General features: G+C 40.7%; 1 protein-coding gene and 2 non-coding genes across 3 annotated transcripts; 2 read left to right on the top strand and 1 right to left on the bottom strand.

Annotated features, from left to right (window-relative positions):
- Nucleotides 1-2,153: 2,153 nt before the first annotated feature.
- On the top strand, nucleotides 2,154-15,948 carry vac14 (vac14 homolog (S. cerevisiae)). The gene is made up of 19 exons (XM_066648624.1): nucleotides 2,154-2,799; nucleotides 4,249-4,399; nucleotides 4,520-4,687; nucleotides 4,820-4,882; nucleotides 5,902-6,009; nucleotides 6,206-6,315; nucleotides 6,843-6,964; nucleotides 7,087-7,224; nucleotides 7,606-7,746; nucleotides 10,038-10,101; nucleotides 10,631-10,775; nucleotides 10,886-10,951; nucleotides 11,051-11,195; nucleotides 11,530-11,662; nucleotides 12,108-12,282; nucleotides 13,691-13,809; nucleotides 14,250-14,329; nucleotides 14,479-14,629; nucleotides 14,950-15,948. Exons 1-19 carry the CDS (start codon nucleotides 2,696-2,698, stop codon nucleotides 15,107-15,109), a joined length of 2,343 nt encoding a protein of 780 aa, XP_066504721.1. The 5' UTR covers nucleotides 2,154-2,695; the 3' UTR covers nucleotides 15,110-15,948.
- trnag-gcc (transfer RNA glycine (anticodon GCC)) lies at nucleotides 8,846-8,916 on the bottom strand. Its single transcript has one exon. It is a non-coding gene; the product is annotated as a tRNA-Gly (tRNA).
- On the top strand, nucleotides 9,411-9,481 carry trnag-gcc (transfer RNA glycine (anticodon GCC)). The gene has a single exon. It is a non-coding gene; the product is annotated as a tRNA-Gly (tRNA).
- Nucleotides 15,949-20,213: the final 4,265 nt, after the last annotated feature.

Raw genomic sequence — 20,213 nt, 5'->3', positions numbered from 1 at the left:
CGTGCCACTCTGCCCCTTATGTTCATGGTACGCAGTTCCTTGCAGAGTGTCGTATTGGCTATAGGCCTTGTTTTGACTTCTAGAGGCAATTCTTGTCTGGAAGCATAGCAGGCTGTGAAACATTTGAAATGCCAGTGGTCCACATTTTTCAGCCACAATTCTGATGAGAATTTCTGGTAGACTGTAATTATTAGCACTTCTGGTCGACCCATTTGACTATGCTTCAAATTCAGCTACTTCATTCACATTATGGCCTTTGGCATGCTCAAATGCTCTCATTTTTGCAAATAATTAACACCTACATGGCAACCCATTTTCCACATGCACTCTTAAAATAAAGGTGCTACAAATTAAGGTTTCTTTGAGCTATGACATAGAAAGCCACATTTGGTTCCGTAAAAAACTAAACGTGTTTAAGGAATGTGTGAGTGTGAAAAATCTTTTAAAGGTTTAAAAGTCCATCACTGGATCTTAAGGTTCTTTATCAATTTATTCTTAGTAAAATGTGTTCATTATGGAGCCAAAAGAGGTTCTTATATAGCATTGTCAAAATAACATTTTGTAGAACCTTTATTTTTATGAGAGTATTGAATGAGACTAGGGGTGGCACGGTGGTGCTGCAGGTAGGTGTCGCAGTCACACAGCTCCAGGGGCCTGGAGGTTGTGGGTTCGAATCCCCCTCCGTGTGACTGTCTGTGAGGAGTTTGGTGTGTTCTCCCCGTGTCCGCGTGGGTTTCCTCCGGGTGCTCCGGTTTCCTCCCACAGTCCAAAAACACACGTTGGTAGGTGGATTGGCGACTCAAAAGTGTCCGTAGGTGTGAGTGTGTGAGTGAATGTGTGTGTGTCTGTGTAGCCCTGTGAAGGACTGACGCCCCCTCCAGGGTGTATTCCCGCCTTGCGCCCAATAATTCTAGGTAGGCTCTGGACCCACCGCGACCCTGAATTGGATAAGGGTTACAGATAATGAATGAATGAATGAGACTACGCTGCATTGTAACACTGAATCCCGTCACACATCCGGCAGGTATAATAGCATGATCATCTTTGTAAGCAGCATCTGCATGAGCCTAAAGTTACTACCACCTTAAGCACGCAAGCTGACTAATCTTCATCCAGGGAGCTAACACAACAAAACAAAAACAAAGGGTGGGTGGCACTGTGGCGCAGCAGGTAGTGTCGCAGTCACACAGCTCCTGGAGGTTGATGGTTCAAGTCCCGCTCTGGGTAACGGTCTGTGAAGAGTTCGAGTGTTCTCCCTGTGTCCGCATGGGTTTCCTCCCACGGTCCAAAAAACATGTTGATTGGTGACTCAGAAGTGTCCATAGGTGTGAGTGTGTGTCGCCCTGTGACTGGCGCCCCCTCCAGGGTGTGTTCCTGCCTTGCGCCCCAATGATTTTGGGTAGGCTCCGGACACCCCGCCACCCTGAACTGGAAAACCGGTTACAGATAATGAATATAATTGCATGTGTGGCACTGGAATAGCATTACAGAGCATTGTAGGACCCTAGGACCACTGAAGATCCTCTTACTGAACCATAAGATCTGTTAAACAACCATTAGAATTGTTCACACTAAAATATCATCCCAACAGGAAAGTACCTAATACCATCACTGGCTATTGCATACTTTTAATAAATCTGCGATTTTAGCAACAGGTGGAAATGAATGAACATTTGAATATGAAGCCTCACAAGGACAGGTCAGACTAAGGATTCATGGAGTTTTGGGGGAGTATTACACATAAACTAATTCATTCATTCATCTTCTTTTCCGCTTGATCCATTTCAGGGTTGTGGTATGGACTAAATTCTCACTCACAAAACTGTATACGTCTAATAGGAAGTTAATTATATTCAACCTTTGTGTGTTTGCTCCTCATCCAGCATATAGTGCACGTGTGTGTGGAATATAGTTTTATCAACAGTGTAAGGATAATATGATTTGAGATTCAGTGTTAGAAAGCCTTATTATAGAATGGACTTTATTAATTCAGCTCCACGGTTTAATGAATCTAAATCACTAAAAAATACAGTGCGTGAAATAAAATGCAAATTTTAAAAAAATATCCTTGTGTACGCTTGACTAAAACGCTATTCCAGCTAGTGAAAACAGATCCTGCAGTCGGGGATCGACTGATCTTCCCTGGTGAGGTTGTCATCAGTCATGTGAGCGGGGAGGTATGGCTGCGTTCACCAGTTTACACTGAGAAACTGAGGGCATTTCTCATTGTGGCCGCTTTTTCGTCTTTCGGTTTGTTCGGCTATTTTTCGTGCTGTTTAATTACGGACCTCGGACCGCTTCCGCTTCAGCAAAAACAAAGAAATCCACCGAGAGAAGGAGACTTCACCACCTGTAACTCATCGTCTGCTTCTGTCTGAGCAGCTGTTCTTCAGTCTTCAGTATCAAAATCTCAGTGTTTACAGTACTGTTCTTATACTAACATACAATAATGTGTTATATTTAAGTCTAAATCACAGAGTACATATTATACGCAGTTTATTAGAGTCAGTTGATAAACAGTCTTTAACCCTTTAGACTCACAGCACCGCGTTAGGATTAAGCATTGTTTTTTTTTTTTTTTTATGAGGGATCATTTGATTACTGATTCTTTTAAAGACTTTTGTCTGAAACCGGTCTTTTAACGTGCTCTGTACCCCGTTAACGATTAAGTTCACGGCTTAATCCATTTGAAAACATGAACACGGAGAAAGACTTCTCTCCTCTGACCCCTAACATTGTGAGAGCTCTCAACGACAAGCTGTACGAGAAGAGGAAAGTAGCAGCTCTAGAGATCGAAAAGTGAGTCCCAGTCTAACATTTCATTTCGTAGCATCTGTCATTGGCCTGTGCCTGTGACGTTACGTTAAAAATTTGAATAATGACCTCACCAACTGAGAGACCTTGTGATCATGTTTTTGTTTAGTCTTGGGATTTAATGGTCCCATGTGCAGACGATCAAAGTTCCCTTCTAATGCTGTGATTCATTACTACAAGAGGGTCCTTGATTCAACCGAGTACGTTTATGGTTGCACTTCATTCTCTCTCACTCATCATCAACACCACATTTGTATAAAAGAGGCACAGATGACGGATCACAGCAAGCAGCATTTAAGCACAAAAGTGAATTAAAGTAAGAATAGCTAATTGCAAGCACTTACACACAATATTGAGTCCAGCAAGGACAACTGTTCCCTGCAAGACCCTCAGGGGAATTTCTTAAGGCATCTAGCACCTGACAGCCAAAATTAAAAGAGGGTTTCCACAGATATCTTACCTGTGAATGTGAATATAGTCTTTCAGAGCGGTTGATATGAAATGTTCAGTTTTAGCAAAACCTGCTCAATCAGAATTGTATTTTAAACACCCAAAAGCCCCAACAGAAATGTTTATGAAATGAAATGGATATGAATTCACTGCCTGAAACCTGTGATGATGAAGATGATGATGAAGATGATGATGAAACCTTTATTGTCATTGTACATTTTACTTATACGACGAAAGAAGTAAAAGAACATTATTTAAGGAAGCAGTAAACAGATTTAAGAGCATAACATAAGTGATTAACTATGAGTTCTCCTATGTACACAATCCACAACTGCAGCATCGCTTATTGCACAATGTAACTTTTAGCAGCATCCGTTATTGCACTGAACCCGTTTAAACAAAACCAGATCTGTTTATACCTGAACTATTTGGTATTTAAGAGCATAAGATAAATAATTAATTAATTATGAGTTATAGGGTTTGACATACGGTTGTGGTTTAATATTTATTACATTTGTTACATGTAAAACCCCAGAGGACACATGTATGTTAACTTGTGATTTTAGATTCTCAGTTAAAAAACTGTGCTGAACACCATGTGACTTTTAGCAGGCCAAGATACAAGGGAAATATGACTGTACGTATTTTTATTGTCAGTGATCCTCTCTCTCTCTCTCTCACTCACACACACACTCACACATACACACACACACACACACACACACACACACACACTCACACACACATACTCTCACACACACACATACTCTCACACACACATATACTCTCACACACACATATACTCTCACACACACATATACTCTCACACACACATATACTCTCACACACACATACACTCTCACACACACATACACTCTCACACACACATACACTCTCACACACACATACACTCTCACACACACACACACACACAGTATGTATTTGCTTACTATGGTCCTAATGTTTCTAACTCTTCCCCTGCAGGCTTGTGCGGGAGTTTGTAGCTCAAAACAATTCAACTCAGATCAGGCATGTCATCCAGATTCTGGCCACAGAGTTTGCCCTGTCCCAGCACCCACACAGCCGCAAGGGAGGCCTCATTGGCCTGGCCGCCTGCTCCATCGCCCTGGGCAAAGTATGCTTTTTCTGCTTTGGTGTACTTGGTTAAATAAATACTGCTTTCAGAAATACCTTGTACATTTATGAGATCAATATCCTTCTGCTGGTGTCTGACCTGTGCTTGCGTCTTCTATAGGATTCTGGCTTGTACCTGAAGGAGCTGATTGAGCCAGTTCTCACCTGCTTTAATGACTCTGATAGCCGTCTGCGATACTACGCCTGTGAAGCTCTCTACAATATTGTGAAGGTGGCCAGAGGAGCTGTGCTCCCCCACTTCAACGTTCTGTTTGACGGCCTCAGTAAGGTTTGTCTATGATGATGACCTCTAAGCATTGACCATTGCAAATGTAGTTTTTTGTCAGTGTGGAAGACAAAAGTGAAAGTATTGTGTCAGATATTTTTTAAACCTAAAATCCATCTATGATGTCTTTCCCAGCTTGCAGCAGACCCTGACCCCAATGTGAAGAGTGGCTCTGAGCTCCTTGATCGCCTTCTGAAGGTAAAACTGAAAGAGAATGAAGCTCTGTTCCATTGTAAATGTCAAAATCTAAGCTTAAGCTACTTACAGATGAAGCAGTATTGGAACCATTGGCAAATGTCTCCATTTATAAAGGACTAGCTCTGAGTAAGCCCACCTCCAAATGAACATATGGACTTTTACCTTACAGTGAATCAGGTTAAATGATGAAGTAAAGAACTGAAACTATTTTTGATTTGTTTTTATGATGACTGAATGAATAATCACATTTATGGTATTATTAATATGAATATAATATAAAAATCTTTCAATGTAAGTGCACGTCAAAATTGGCAAGGACAAAATCTATACAAATGACATTTTACTTTCAGTAAAAATGAAATGGTAAACGGAAGAATGACATGATGGAAACAAATACATTCTTATACAAGTCTCTTATGCTTTTTAAAACAAGGGGGGGAAGTTTTCCCCAGATGAACAGATGTAGTTCCTCTTTTTGTTGACCACATTAGAATTCACATGACAGCCTCTTTCACTGTTAATTCTAGGATACTGAGTCTGAAACATAGCATGTGTTCACTGAAAAGATTAACACCCTGCCCACACAGTGCTGTTTTTTGGAGATGCCAGAATTTAACTGCTCCTCTATTTAAGGTGGAATGACTCTAGTTCTTAGCTTAAAATTGTGTGTCTGCGCTCACAGTTGGGTGTAAGTGTAGTAGATGTGGGAAAACTTATTTTCGTATGTACATAATGGATAACCTAAAAAAACCCAGACATCAGTCATTTTGGAGGTGCAAAAAAATCAGCTCTGAATAAAATACATGTAGATACACGTTTTCAGATGTAGCCAGATGAGTAATGGACGATACGTCTTCATTAAAGCTAATGGGCTAACACAAGAGCTAGCCATATAAGACTTTGTCATCGTGTGCAGGTGGACATTTCTCCATGTTATGACCAAAGTAATATGTGTAGTTTTTTACTACCCACTATGTCATAATCATTAATGCCATAATGTATCATTTTTCTTTCTTCAGGACATTGTCACAGAAAGTAACAAGTTTGACCTGGTGGCTTTTGTTCCTCTGTTACGAGAAAGAATCTACTCCAATAATCAGTACGCCAGACAGTTCATCATTTCTTGGGTAAATAGAGCCGTTTCCCAAACTAAGATGAATTTAGGTCAAAATGAGTTGATCCTTACCTTTCTTTCTATTGGATAAGCTTGATTGTTTTAACACACCACTCCTCCCTCGTATAAAACAAAATTTAAAACTGGCATCCTTTATAATGTATGAGTTTTAATTTCATGTCTCTTTACGTATTGTTTTTCTATTTTAGATCTTGGTGTTGGAATCAGTGCCAGACATCAACCTCCTGGACTATCTGCCGGAAATTCTGGATGGTCTCTTTCAGATACTGGGAGACAGCAGCAAGGAGATCAGGCGGATGTAAAAAATTTTTTTAAAAATACTGTTTGATTTGTAGGGCGGCACGGTGGTGCAGCAGGTTAGTGTCGCAGTCACACAGCTCCAGGGACCTGGAGGTTGTGGGTTCGATTCCCGCTCCGGGTGACTGTCTGTGAGGAGTTGGTGTGTTCTTCCTGTGTCTGCGTGGGTTTCCTCCGGGTGCTCCGGTTTCCTCCCACAGTCCAAAAACACACTTGGGAGGTGGATTGGCGACTCAAAAGTGTCCGTAGGTGTGAGTGTGTGTCTGTGTTGCCTTGTGAAGGACTGGCGCCCCCTCCAGGGTGTATTCTCGCCTTGCGCCCAATGATTGCAGGTAGGCTCTGGACCCACAGCGACCCTGAATTGGATTAGGGTTACAGATAATGAATGAATGAATGAATCTTTGATTTGTGTTTTTTTTTTCCAGCAACTTCTTGCATGTTTCTGGATCATTTATACTCACTTTTTCATCTTTTGTTTATGTTTTAAATATATTTAAATCAGATAAGTGGTATCTTGCTTTGTTTTAGGTGTGAAGTTGTGTTAGGAGAATTTCTAAAAGAAATCAAGAAAACTCCTTCCAGTGTCAAATTTGCAGAAATGGCAAACATCCTGGTTATCCACTGCCAGGTTTCAGATGAGTCCAAACTCAGTAAGAAACTGTTCATTTATTACTATATATATATATATATATATATACACACAAGACTGGGTTGTATTTGAAAGACTTAAGTATCTCTCTCTATATATAAATCTCTCTCACTTTCTGCTCAGCTAATGACCTGATCCAGCTGACTGCTATGACCTGGATGAGGGAGTTTATTCAGCTAGCGGGCCGGGTGGTCCTGCCTTATTCTTCTGGCATTCTGACTGCTGTGCTGCCCTGTTTGTCCTACGATGACCGCAAAAAAAGTATCCTTAACGAATCTAGTCCTTATAATGTATGAGATTATGAGCAACACACTAACAAATGTAAGTGTGAGCCAGGGGTACACTGTGGCCAATTGTTTGTGGACACCTGCTAGTCCGAATTTCATCTGATATAAGAGGTGTTAATCTTATCACTAAGATACTGATTATTGTCCCATCACCTCAGAGATGACAATTCCACTGATCCAAAACGTAGAGCCTGGAAGGCTTTGTACCCCTTTGCCTAACATTTGCCATTGGTGACTCCAACTGCTTCAATATTTATTTTTTGTGGAGATTATACAAGTTGTATATGCACAGCTGAACATCTGTGTTTGACAATTGATGTCCCTTGTTATTGAACCCTTAACCCATAGTTCACAGACACCAAAGAGGCTGCCAGTGCCTGCAACCACAGTCTCATGAAACTTGTGACACCCGAGGATGATGAAGATGAAGATGATACACATTCCACAACCTCCCCTCAAAGCAAAGAGACGTCTGTTAAAAAAGAAGATGTTAATGGTGAGTTATGTCTGATGTGTTAAGTCTCATTTGCTTTGTTAATAATATCTGAACAACCATTGCTGTTGTTTTTTTTGCCCAAAGAAGTCATATATTCTACTAGAGTCAACCAGTGTTTACATAAACTCTGTAGAAGACCCTTATATTTACAGTCCTGTTAACTTGCATGATTTCATAACAAGAAACAAATGTGTTCCGTTTATCAAACTTCAAGTCATTACAAATGCCTGTGCTGTTTTTCATAATCCTTTTAAATATGTAACGATGTCTATTTCTGGCAAATTGTCTCAAAGACACACTAGACAAACACTAATTCCTTTCCACTAATGTCCCATGCATGTGAACATAATTACTGTGGAATGCTAAGTTGTTCAATGTTAATATTGTATAATTGTCTATTTTTGTGTATTTAGCACGTGTATTTCTGTGTCATTTGAGGTCAGCTAGGATAACGAATCTCCAGGTTAAACTAAGAAGAAATATACTAAAATTGGTATTCCTGTTTTAGGGTACCTGAATAGATTTTTAAATGTAAATTTACTTCAGTACTTTGTAGGGTAGCATGGTGGTGTAACAGGTAGTTTCGCTGTCATGTTGTTCCTGTTTCTAAAATGCGCTGGTAGGTGGATTAGCTACTTACGTGTCTATAGGTGTGTGTGTGTGTGAGAGATGCTAAACTTTTGAACTCATTCTGTATGTGTGGATATAAGATTAATAATCCCGTCTCCACATACCACTCTGCCACTTGTCTGCAGTTTGAAAGCCCAGTCCCGCAGGTTAACAGGATTGGTGCCTTCTGACATAAGAAAACCTAGATGTCTGAATTTGCCTATTGGGAGACAAATTTGGTACACTGCAGGAAAGGCTCAGGCATGAGTGTTGACTGCTTAATTTTCCTATGTTTTCTAATGTATAAACATCAGCTGTAGATGTTAACAATCCAAAAAAACCTGATTTTCATTGTTATCCTTTCCTTTCCTATCCTTTTTCATTGTTATCGAATCCTATGACTTTTTAAAAAATTTGAGCCAACTAAAATAGAATTAAAGCCAACATGTCTGGCAGTAAAATGAAATTGAAAAAGCTGAAAAAGTTATCATGCATTGGCCGGGAATCGAACCCGGGCCTCCCGCGTGGCAGGCGAGAATTCTACCACTGAACCACCAATGCTAGGCTGCAAAATGGAGACTTGCTGTCTGCATTTAAAAAGAGAATAACATTCACTGCATTACCAACATATGGACCAACACAACGTTGCTTTCTTTATTCATCAATTCTGACTTCAGTTCCAACCATTGGAACTAAAAATCTGAAATAGGCGAGGGCGAATAAGACGCAAACATAGCCTCATTACTAACACAGGGAACAGACAACACAGTCCCGTGACTAATGTACGTTGGGTGAAACTACTTTTCTTCGTTTTAACACATTCCGTTAGCTTCAGAGCACTGGCTAATCCGTTAGCCCTCGTCGGTCTAAACGGTTAATGCGTGTCATCCTCACCTCACCCCACCCAGAGCATAGCCCCTCCTCACAAACCGTTGCTCCAATCAATTGGCACATTGCCAACTCCGATTCGTATGATTGGTAGAAATTTGTGAAGGGGCGGCGCTTGCGTAACATTCCTTTTTTCAGCGAATCAGCAATCATGGTTTTTCAGCTCAGCATTGGTGGTTCAGTGGTAGAATTCTCGCCTGCCACGCGGGAGGCCCGGGTTCGATTCCCGGCCAATGCAAGCTAACTTTTTCATAGCTATGTTTATTATTTATTTAGATTCCAGCACTGATTTTTTACAGTTAGTTGTTATTATTATTAGTAGTAGTATTATTTGAATATATATTTACACACACACAAACTATCATGTGCTTTGAAAGCTTAAAATTACATTCAGATTTTTAATGAGCTAATTTAATCAGATTCTAATTCATTCCAGAAATATGCTGGATGTATTAGACTTATCAACATAGGAATTATAGGCAAGTGTAAGTCTGTTTCTGCTGATGCTAGTACTGATGGTGAAGCAGGAACATTCCTAAACCTCCAGACAGTTTGTAGCAGAGTTAGTGAAGTGCGAGGTGTTAAAACAACACTGTGCTGTTCCTAACTGTCAAGCAGCAAATATATTACTGAAGTCTTGAGAAAGGATTTTAACATCTAGAAGGAGTTGCTCAGTTTGACTTTTCTCCATGTCCGTGTGCAAAATTAAGAATTAGTTCCACATTTAAGCATGGACGCAATAACCGGTTGCAATCAACTAGGACCATTTACATTTTGTTTCATTTCTTTTCCAGATTCATTGAATGCCTCTCAAGAGTCAGTGGGCTTAAGCAACATTTCCTTCTTCACACCAACAGGGTATGACCCAGTGATGTGTTGATGCTTGTGAGCGCACTTAAAGGGGAATGTCGGATTGAATCAACTAGACAGAGATGAATGTATAATTATGTGTGTGTCAATTGTAAATTAGTAATGTATTTTCATTCAGTATATTCTAGTAAAATCTGCTTGTTATGGGTTATGATGCTCTGTAAGTCAAAATGCCTAAGTATTAATTCCCTTAAAGCTGGGCTAGGCAGCAGGGGACCAATGGTTTAAGAGACTGAGTACCATCCTGTATTTTTTGAGAGGAGTTGAAGGTGTTTTGTGATCCAGGAGTAAAATACCCAACATTATCACCTGACCTCACTAATGTTCTCATGTCTGAATGCCATAAAATCTTCAGAAATATTTCAGCAAATCTTCTAAACCATTCAGTTACTTCATTGACTTTTATTATTATAAATGTTGGAGGAGCTCAAGTAGAATTTGAGTGAAAATAAAGGCTTATGCTGCTTCCCATGTTTTATGAAATCTGTTTATATTTTCTCTGTTCCTGATTCTGTAGCAATGACAGGACTCCTGTAACCCTGGACCTGGACGGTATTGTGCAGGTTCTGGACAGACATTTACATGACTCCTCCACTGGAATGATGACACGTATTGCTGTGCTGAAGTGGCTTTATCATCTCTATATCAAAACACCTCGTAAGGTCAGTTTGACATGTGGGGATCTAAACCGTTTCAGGGGTTTTGCGATTGAATCTGCTGTTTCGAATGCTTAATAGAAAACCCGGTATGTATTCCATGTGCATTCCTATAGATGTTCCGGCATACGGACAGTTTGTTTCCCATGTTGCTGAAGACACTTTCTGATGAGTCTGATGAAGTGAGTACCTGCTCTTTTACTACATACATGTCAGTTGAGGCTTTGTATTAATGATGCATGAACTGGGAATCAGTATTAGAGCACTTCATTCACTTATAGGTCATCTTGAAAGATTTGGAGGTTCTCGCGGAAATTGCATCATCTCCTGCTGGACAAACGGAGTACACCACGGCATGTGAAGGTGATAAAACAGAGCTTCATGTTCCAGATGGAAGTAAAGCTGTCCAGCAGCACCTGGGGGTGGGTGAGTACTGAGCTACATTAATGTTTCTAGTCTTAGGAATCTGGCTCCTTAATCGCTGCTTGATAACACCAGGAGAGCACCTAATGCTTACTATGTATCATACCTAACATCAAGAGGAAACCACGTTCAAAGATAAACAATTAAACCATTAAAAAAACTCAGTGATTAGCAAGTATGTTGCAAAATATGTTCCAATACGGTTCCAGAGAGGAGCAGAGGAATCATTAGTAATCTTTTCTCTCAAGGAATATTACAAAACTCTGGCACTTCCATGTCAGTAACGCTTGAATATGAGTGTTTGCCATGACTTTGATGTTTTGTCCAAAAACTACAGATTCAAAAGGGACAGACTCCTCTCCCTCCACACCCAGTATGAACTCTTTCTTCTACAAATTCATGATCAACCTCCTCAAGCGCTTCAGTCTGGAGAGAAAGCTTCTGGAAACAAGGGGGGCCTTCATCATCAGGTAAGAAAGAGACATGAAGGGGTTTCTTTGAATTTAAGCACTATTTTGAAATGTCTTCAAAAGAAGTACTAAATAATACCAAAAAAAAGATAACATTTATAATTCTTCAGGATTCCTTACAGTGATTGCACACACTAAGTCAATGCAGGGGTAGGGTAGAGGATATATTTTCACTAAAGCTGTAATCCTTAGTTTAACCCTTAAAAATCTAAGATATAATTAAATTGTTTTACAAATTAATACATTACTTAAATTACATTTGGTATTCGGTTTACGTTCTTCATCCACAGGTCTGTTCTGTTTGCAGCAAGGAAAAATACATTTTTTAATGTGATCTGATTTTTTTTTCACATTTGACAGAGTTTTGCTGATTTCAATAAAGTAATCAGAGCACTATTTGAGAACTTCAGAAGAACTGAAAAGTCTTTTCTCTGATCCCCTCCAGACAGCTGTGTCTTCTACTGCACGCTGAGAACATTTTCCACTCCATGGCGGACATCTTGCTGAAAGAGGAGGACTTGAAGTTTTCCTCCACCATGGTGCAGACACTTAACACTATTCTGTTGACCTCTGCTGAGCTTTTTCAGCTCCGCAACCAGCTCAAAGACCTGCGCACACCTGTGAGAAACACACACAAACACACACACCACTGACATCGCTCACACTACAATTGTAGCTCTAAAACAAAAGGCATTAAATTGGGAAACTGATACTTGAGGGCATTCTCTTGCAAACGGACAATACCCTCTTCTGGGAAAGTGAATAAATCCACTTTAGTAGTGTATCTTTTGGCATGGGCTTAAAGCTCTGTGAAGTGCGTAAGGCTGGAAAGTAGATTAGGACTCTAGTCTGACATGTGGGTATCCAATATGTGATCCATCCATCCATCCATCCATTATCCACCGCTTATCCGGGTCCGGGTCGCGGGGGAAGCAGTCGGAGCAAAGAAACCCAGACCTCCAATATGTGATGTGGTATCCATTAGGCCATACCAATTGCTTTCAAATAATTCGTTAATCATTAATATAATATTGAATCAATATTATTACTGTCAAATTACTGTAAGATTGGTATTTCCAATACTGATATCACTGCAAAAATTAAATGACATTTCCTTTCTCATATGAGTCATGATCATCCATATATTTAAAGGAACACTAGGTAATTTGCTTTTATATCACTGAAACCAGTGTCAAAGTCACACAGCTCCAGGGGCCTGGAGGTTGTGGGTTCGATTCCCGCTCCGGGTGACTGTCTGTGAGGAGTGTGGTGTGTTCTCCCCGTGTCCCCGGGTGACTGTCTGTGAGGAGTGTGGTGTGTTCTCTCTGTGTCTGCGTGGGTTTCCTCCGGGTGACTGTCTGTGAGGAGTGTGGTGTGTTCTCCCTGTGTCTGCGTGGGTTTCCTCCGGGTGACTGTCTGTGAGGAGTGTGGTGTGTTCTCTCTGTGTCTGCGTGGGTTTCCTCCGCGTGACTGTCTGTGAGGAGTGTGGTGTGTTCTCTCTGTGTCTGCGTGGGTTTCCTCCGCGTGACTGTCTGTGAGGAGTGTGGTGTGTTGCCCTGTGAAGGACTGGCGCCCCCTCCAGGGTGTATTCCCGCCTTGCACCCAATGATTCCAGGTAGGCTCTGGACCCACCGCGACCCTGAATTGGATAAGGGTTACAGATAATGAATGAATGAATGAATCACAGAAACCACGGTGGGGGAGGGGGTGGTGAGAGCGAGGGTGGTTTCTTATCCTCCTCTAAAAGTTACAAAGTGCAGCTTCTGCAGTGCTAAGCAATGACAGAGGTCAGTAAGGCATCAAAGTGATTTTGAAGCTGTGATTTGAAGGTAAAAATACTACCTAGTGTTGCTTTAAATCCAACAATTTTGGCCAGACAATTTCATATATTTTGACTAATCAATGTGTTTTAATACACTTCACAGTATATTGCAGTATGCGTAATATAAAGCAGTACAGTCTCAGCTCAATTTTGCCCATTTCCTGCAGCTCTAGAAGTAAGTTTGACTCTTTTCCTCTGTTATATAGGAGAGCTGCACTCTGTTCTGCTGCCTGTATCGCTCCTGGTGCCATAACCCAGTCGCAACAGTCTCCCTCTGCTTTCTGACCCAGAACTACCACCACGCATATGACCTCATTCAGAAGTTGTATCCTTCAGTAACATGTTTTTTTTCCTTGTGCCTTTCGGTGCCAGTCATGTAGAACTGAATCAATAGCCATTAATGGTGTTGTATATGCACATAGTCTCAGGCTTTGTTCCCACTACAGGGCAAATTGGATTTGTCTCTGCGGTCTGATTTCAGTGTCCACATTGCAAGTTACAAGTGTCCCAATTCGATTTGTGTGGTCAGACTGTAGTCACATTTGTTTTCGTAGCCTGATTGTTTGTCATATTAATGACACAGGCACTAATTGGGCAGCCAATGTGAACTAAGAGGCATAGGCTTTATATATAACCAAAGCTAATTTTTCAGCATTTAAACCTTTTCTAGTGATTAATCATGCATGCATATTTGTCATTTTATTCCTCAAACGTGATAAATATTTGTCAGCAGTAACATCTAAAACCTTAACTTGAGCCCAACAGCGGTGACCTGGAGGTGACGGTGGATTTCCTCATGGAGGTAGACAAACTGGTGCAACTAATTGAGAGTCCCATTTTCACATGTGAGTTGGTTTTCACACTGGTGTATGAACAAGTACCGTTATCTGATATTTTCTAACTCCATATCTGTTAATGTCAGTACTGATGCAGATACCATTAAAGATATGAAGTTACAAATGTATTAAAATGAATATATTTTATCTTGACATAGACCTCCGTCTGCAACTGCTGGATGTGGAAAACAACCCATATCTGATCAAGGCTCTGTACGGCCTTCTGATGCTTCTGCCTCAGAGTCAGGCTTTTCAGCTGTTGTCCAATCGCCTCCGCTGTGTGCCAAACCCAGAGCTCATGAGGACAGTGTGAGTCTCCAAATCTCTCTCTCTCTCTCTCTCTCTCTCTCTCTCTCTCTCTCGAAAAACAAAACTAATTTCAAATATGAAACTACTAGTTTAGCTGCATACTTCATCTGCTGAATCCTGCATGTCTTCATTCACTCAGCCTCTTTCTGCTGCACTAACAATAGTGTAACATTCGTTTTTTTTTATTCTACTTGTTTGTATTGGTCTGTCTTAATTGTAGCTCTGTTTGTGGGTGCTCAATTTATGCAGTTCTTGGCCATTTAGTATGATGATCAACAGGAACTGGATTTGAAAGACTAACTATCAGTTAACTTTTCCAGGGATTTACCAAAGCCAGACAGCAAGAAGTGTGCGAATCAGCCGCAGGTGGACTACAAGGAGCTGCTGCAGCACTTTGACCGTGTTCAGAGCAAACACCTGGAGGTCCGGCATCAGAGAACTGGCCATACTGAGCATCCCGACAGGAAGCTAATGCTGTGATGGCCTGAAGCAGAGCTCATGGCCATGGCGTATGGGGCAGGGAGGAGAATCTGACTGAAACCCCATTGGAGCCTACTGTGGGCTTCCCGTTTCCATTTGGAGTATATGTTCTTACTCAGTTTTTAGTTCTACTGTATGCATGATGGACTTTTTTTTCTTATTTTTAATGTTAAGTGCTTTATTTGGGTCTAAAGATGGTTGGGGGATATGGGGAGACTCAAACACATTCAAGCAAACTCCAAAAAAGCCAGTTTGGTTATGGGCCAATGGTTCTCAACAGTAATCTCAGTTTAGCTTCCGCAGGTATTTATAAATCCTTATTTGTTTTGTATAGAACAGTATGCGCACTCTTATGTTACAACATGGCTAGAACAGGAGCCTGTATCGCAGTACACATATATTTATAAAGCCTGTTTTTGCAGTGACATGACATGCAGTATGCATCCAAAACCAGCATTTTGTGCTTATGGCAGTGTGTTACTTGTGGAATGTGATGTTTCACTTAGTCTTATTTGTTTTCAGCACCTTAATGGAGCATATAACATTGCTGGTTTAGAAATTCTATTTCATCTCAGTTGATTTTTAAAGTCATGTTCATGCATCTCTTTCATTAATTCCTCAGTTTCTGTATTGTCTGCGAGTTGCTCTGTCTTACTATCTCACCTGGTCACTGTAACCTAACCTTGAACCTCAGCCTGATGTAAACAGACTGAGTTTGTTGGTCAATCATGTTCTGAAAAAACGTAAATAGTAAAATGGACCCTGTATAGTCATTTCTCGTCTGCGTTTCCAGAAGGTTCTTAATTGTCACTGTTAATAAATTGACTTTAAAGGTTATTTTCACAGTATTTTTCTAAATTTAATATAAACAAAAATCATTAAGAGTGGTGTAAAACTTGGTGTCAGTTTTATTCACAATGCCGCTTATAAGATGTATGTTGTGTTTTACTATGGAGTGACATTAATGTCCAACAGATGGTGCTGTTACATATTGGCTGAACATGTGGCCCCTACCAACAAACAAGCTATTTTTCGAGTGATCCATCCCACCAGTCTGCAACGAGTTCACACACAAATGTATGGCCTACATTAGTCTTGCTTTAGGTTATTTACTACCACATTAATCTTAGGCTGTCATCCACACTGCAAAAGATAACACAAAGCTTTTTACTCTGGAATGATTGATATGCTCAATCTTGGTTGCCTGATCTTGTGATTGTTATCTTAGCTTGTGATGAACATGGGGCCATCTGAGGAGAGCCATTGTAGTCTGGACAGTGCTTTGGAAAATGCATGTAGTAAGTGTAGCTAAGCGTTATTGGATATTTCCCAGCCATGTGTTCCAAATGGGCATCTAATGAAGTTTACCAGTATACACATGGCCCCAAAACACTTAGCCCAAGAATCTCAGATAGACTGATGTAGAAATGAAGAGACTGATTTGGACATGAGCAGAAAAAAAGCCATTGTAGAGCATGGACACATACACTGGCCTACATCATGAAGGCTTGTCCAGCAGCTAACTGTTTCCCAGTCATCCCTCCTTTGCCCAATGCAAAAAAAAAGGCAGTAGAGTTCAGATTGTGTGCTTCAGCCTTTCCACTGAGCTGCTATCTGAACGGAGAGCGTGAGACTTGGTTAATGTGTGTACTCAAAGCATACTCCATCAAATGTAGCACTTTCATTTCGGCAAACAAAGCACAGGGATTTATAGGCATTCAAAGCAGGCACCCTCTACTTGGGCTTTCTTTGGCTGCTTTTTGAAATGAATTTTTGTTTTGAAGTACATTTTATAAAAAGCTTGCTCTAAGGTCACAGTAGTTTGCTTCTAGCTGTTTGTAGATATATTAAAAAATGGGTCAGTCCTGTCTTGGCAGACTTTGGGTCATTGTGGAGGTCATGTATTGGCCTCTCTCTCTCTGTCTGTGTTTTTGCCTCTGGAGCATGTTGGCTTATTCCTATTTTTCTATCATAATTGGGCCAACGATGTAATCTGTGGTTTGCCATTTAATTCTTCTGTACTTTAATTCCTCTAACAATCTGAAAGTTGAAAGTTTGGATAGAGCTCTATAAATGTTCATACACTGTCCCACATACGTTATGAAAGCCTTTGCTTTAAACTCCTGCGTGTGTATACTGAGCACTTTTTTGTTGTTCAACTGCTGATGAAAAGGTCAGTGGGAAATAAAACAAGCTCAAATGTAATGAACCCAAAAGTGGTCCACTGCTTTACACCAGTGGACAGATAAGTGGTTACTGTCCTTCATGTTTGTTTTCCAAAAGGCCTGGTAGATAGAATAGCAGTAAATGAAAGCAAAATGTAGCAGGAAAAGAGAAAAAAACACTGAACACTCTGAGATGAAGTGAATACACTTTAACTATCACATGTTGGATGTACAAGAAATGGGTAGATATAAAGACTTGAGAACCTCAAATAGTCATGGCCAGAAGATTTGGCCATAAATAGCAAGGCTTGGGCTGCTCCTGGTCATCAGTGGTAGTACAACCTAACTTCAAACGTGTTTGGCACAGTATGTGAAATTAAAACTGCAATGAGGATTAAGTTACATATTTTATAATATATAAAGAAGAGATCTGTGAGGACCAGGTTTTACTGGATGCTCCTGTCACAACTAAACTAAAAAGTGAGTTTACGTCTCCAACACAGGAGCAAAGAGTTCTAGCCTAGTTTCGCCGAACCACCATTAGCCATATAGCAATTGTCACAGAGGTGTTTCAAAATCAGGAAAGACCAAAATACATGAAGCTTTGGTGCTTCATATCAATGTCTTTGTTTACACGTGGTTTTTATTATGTGGTTGTGTTGTAAAGAATATATGGAGGGCAGGACTAACAAATGCAGAAAAGAAAAATTAGCACAACGTTTTCTTCATTAAATATATCACTGGCATCAGGGTTTTTCTTGTTCATTTAATTTAAAGATAAATTCTAGATCATCTACTACCTAGAACAAAGACAACCAGGAACATTTTGTTGATTTTCATTCATTCATTCATTATCTGTAACCCTTATCCAATTCAGGGTCGCGGTGGGTCCAGAGCCTACCTGGAATCATTGGGCGCAAGGCGGGAAAATACCCTGGAGGGGGCGCCAGTCCTTCACAGGGCAACACACACACATATGGACACTTTTGAGTCACCAATTCACCTACCAACGTGTGTTTTTGGACTGTGGGAGGAAACCGGAGCACCCAGAGGAAACCCACGTGGATACGGAGAGAACACACCAACTCCTCACAGACAGTCACCTGGAGGGGGAATTGAACCCACAACCTCCAGGCACCTGGAGCTGTGTGACTGCGACACTACCTGCTGCACCACTGTGCCACCCTTTTGTTGATTTTAAGAATTACAATTACTTATTTATTCAGTGGTTAAAATGATTTATTCACAGGTTAAAGCATGTGAATTCCTAGCGCCAAGCCGAGGCTATGGCCAATGTGCATGGTGTTGTGCCAAACACAGCCCCAGAAACACACACAAATGGACCGTGTCCCTGTCTTATTTCCTATTATTCAGCCACGGCTTACCCTGAAGAACCTACTGTTCTTTGGTTTCAGCCAAAAGCCATTCTGCTGTCTCGGCGTGAATGCGGCACGCCGCATCTGGCCCAATTCTGGCTGCACGTTGGCACTGTCGGTTGGCTGAGGCTCGGCGTGAATGCGGCACCCTGCATCTGGCCCAATTCTGGCTGCACGTTGGCACTGTCGGTTGGCTGAGGCTCGGCGTGAATGCGGCACCCTGCATCTGGCCCAATTCTTGCTGCACGTTGGCACTGTCGGTTGGCTGAGGCTCGGCGTGAATGCGGCACCCTGCATCTGGCCCAATTCTGGCTGCACGTTGGCACTGTCGGTTGGCTGAGGCTCGGCGTGAATGCGGCACCCTGCATCTGGCCCAATTCTGGCTGCACGTTGGCACTGTCGGCTGGCGAGTCAATTGCCATTGCAGTTAGCACACTACACTGATCAGAGCATTTTATTAAATACTGCGTATTAATCGTATGTTGCCCACATCTAAAAATAAAAGTCAATACTGGTAATTGTCTGGAAAACGATGTAAAAGATGTTAGCTAAATAAATAGAATAATTATTTTAACTTGTTAAATGCCATGCAGTTATAGGTAAGCTTTGTTAATATTGTAGATAATATTTTAGAATATTGATGTAATGACTGGGACATGAACGACAGAAATGAATATGATAAATAGGGTTAATAAGGAGACAGTGCGGTGCTGAAGCGAGGAAACTGTTATTTAAGTTTTTGAAGACGACTGGAACGACAGCTTTAAAATGAATGAACTCTGAATGAGAAAACGGAAGGTGGCAGAAGCAAACCGCTGTAAAAACACAGAAGAAGAAGAAGATTCGCGCTCTTTTCTGTGACCGCGGCGCACGAGCAGCTCTCACCGGCCTCAGGAAACAGCTTCATCCCGTAAGTATTTCAATTTAACCTTATATTTTTGGATACATATGTATTTTGGTATCGCCCAAATTTAGTTAATATCGTTAATGTTATGTACGTTATTCTATCAAGTGTTATATGTTACATAAGTAATATTGAACCGTTTTTTTTTTATGACAAACTTTAGCTAACCGGTAGCTAGCTCTTTTTTCCGCTCTGACATAGAAAACATTTAAATGACATGACCATCGCTCATACATGACTATTTTAATAGCAGTGATTTTGGGCTAGTGATTAATGGGTTGAAGGAGGTTATATTGAAAACGATAGAAGCCTATTTACTGAGAGAAAAAATAAACAAAAGCATGTGAATTTGTTTATTTTTGGAGCTGTGAAATTAGTTACATTTTTCAAAATTAACTATGAACATGAACTAATTCATTTTGTATGTAATTATGTAAAGATGGACTGCAGTAAGAAAACTAGTGGGGCAGTGAAAAATGCAGGTGGGCAGGGAGAGGCAGTAATAACATGAAAAGGCTTCGGCATTGGCGCCTTACGTACGAGTGACAGTGGCATATGCCATTGAAATCGGCATGTTTTTACATTGGCATATACTCCAATTCATTGTTGAACATCTGCCAGCCTAAGTTTAGCTAGCACATGGATGTTTAGCTTATAGC

The sequence above is a fragment of the Hoplias malabaricus genome, chromosome 17, assembly GCF_029633855.1.
Source record: "Hoplias malabaricus isolate fHopMal1 chromosome 17, fHopMal1.hap1, whole genome shotgun sequence".
In the NCBI taxonomy this organism is placed as follows: Eukaryota; Metazoa; Chordata; class Actinopteri; order Characiformes; family Erythrinidae; genus Hoplias; species Hoplias malabaricus.
Note: the sequence above shows the minus strand (reverse complement) of the source record. Positions and strands in the feature narration are given on the sequence as shown.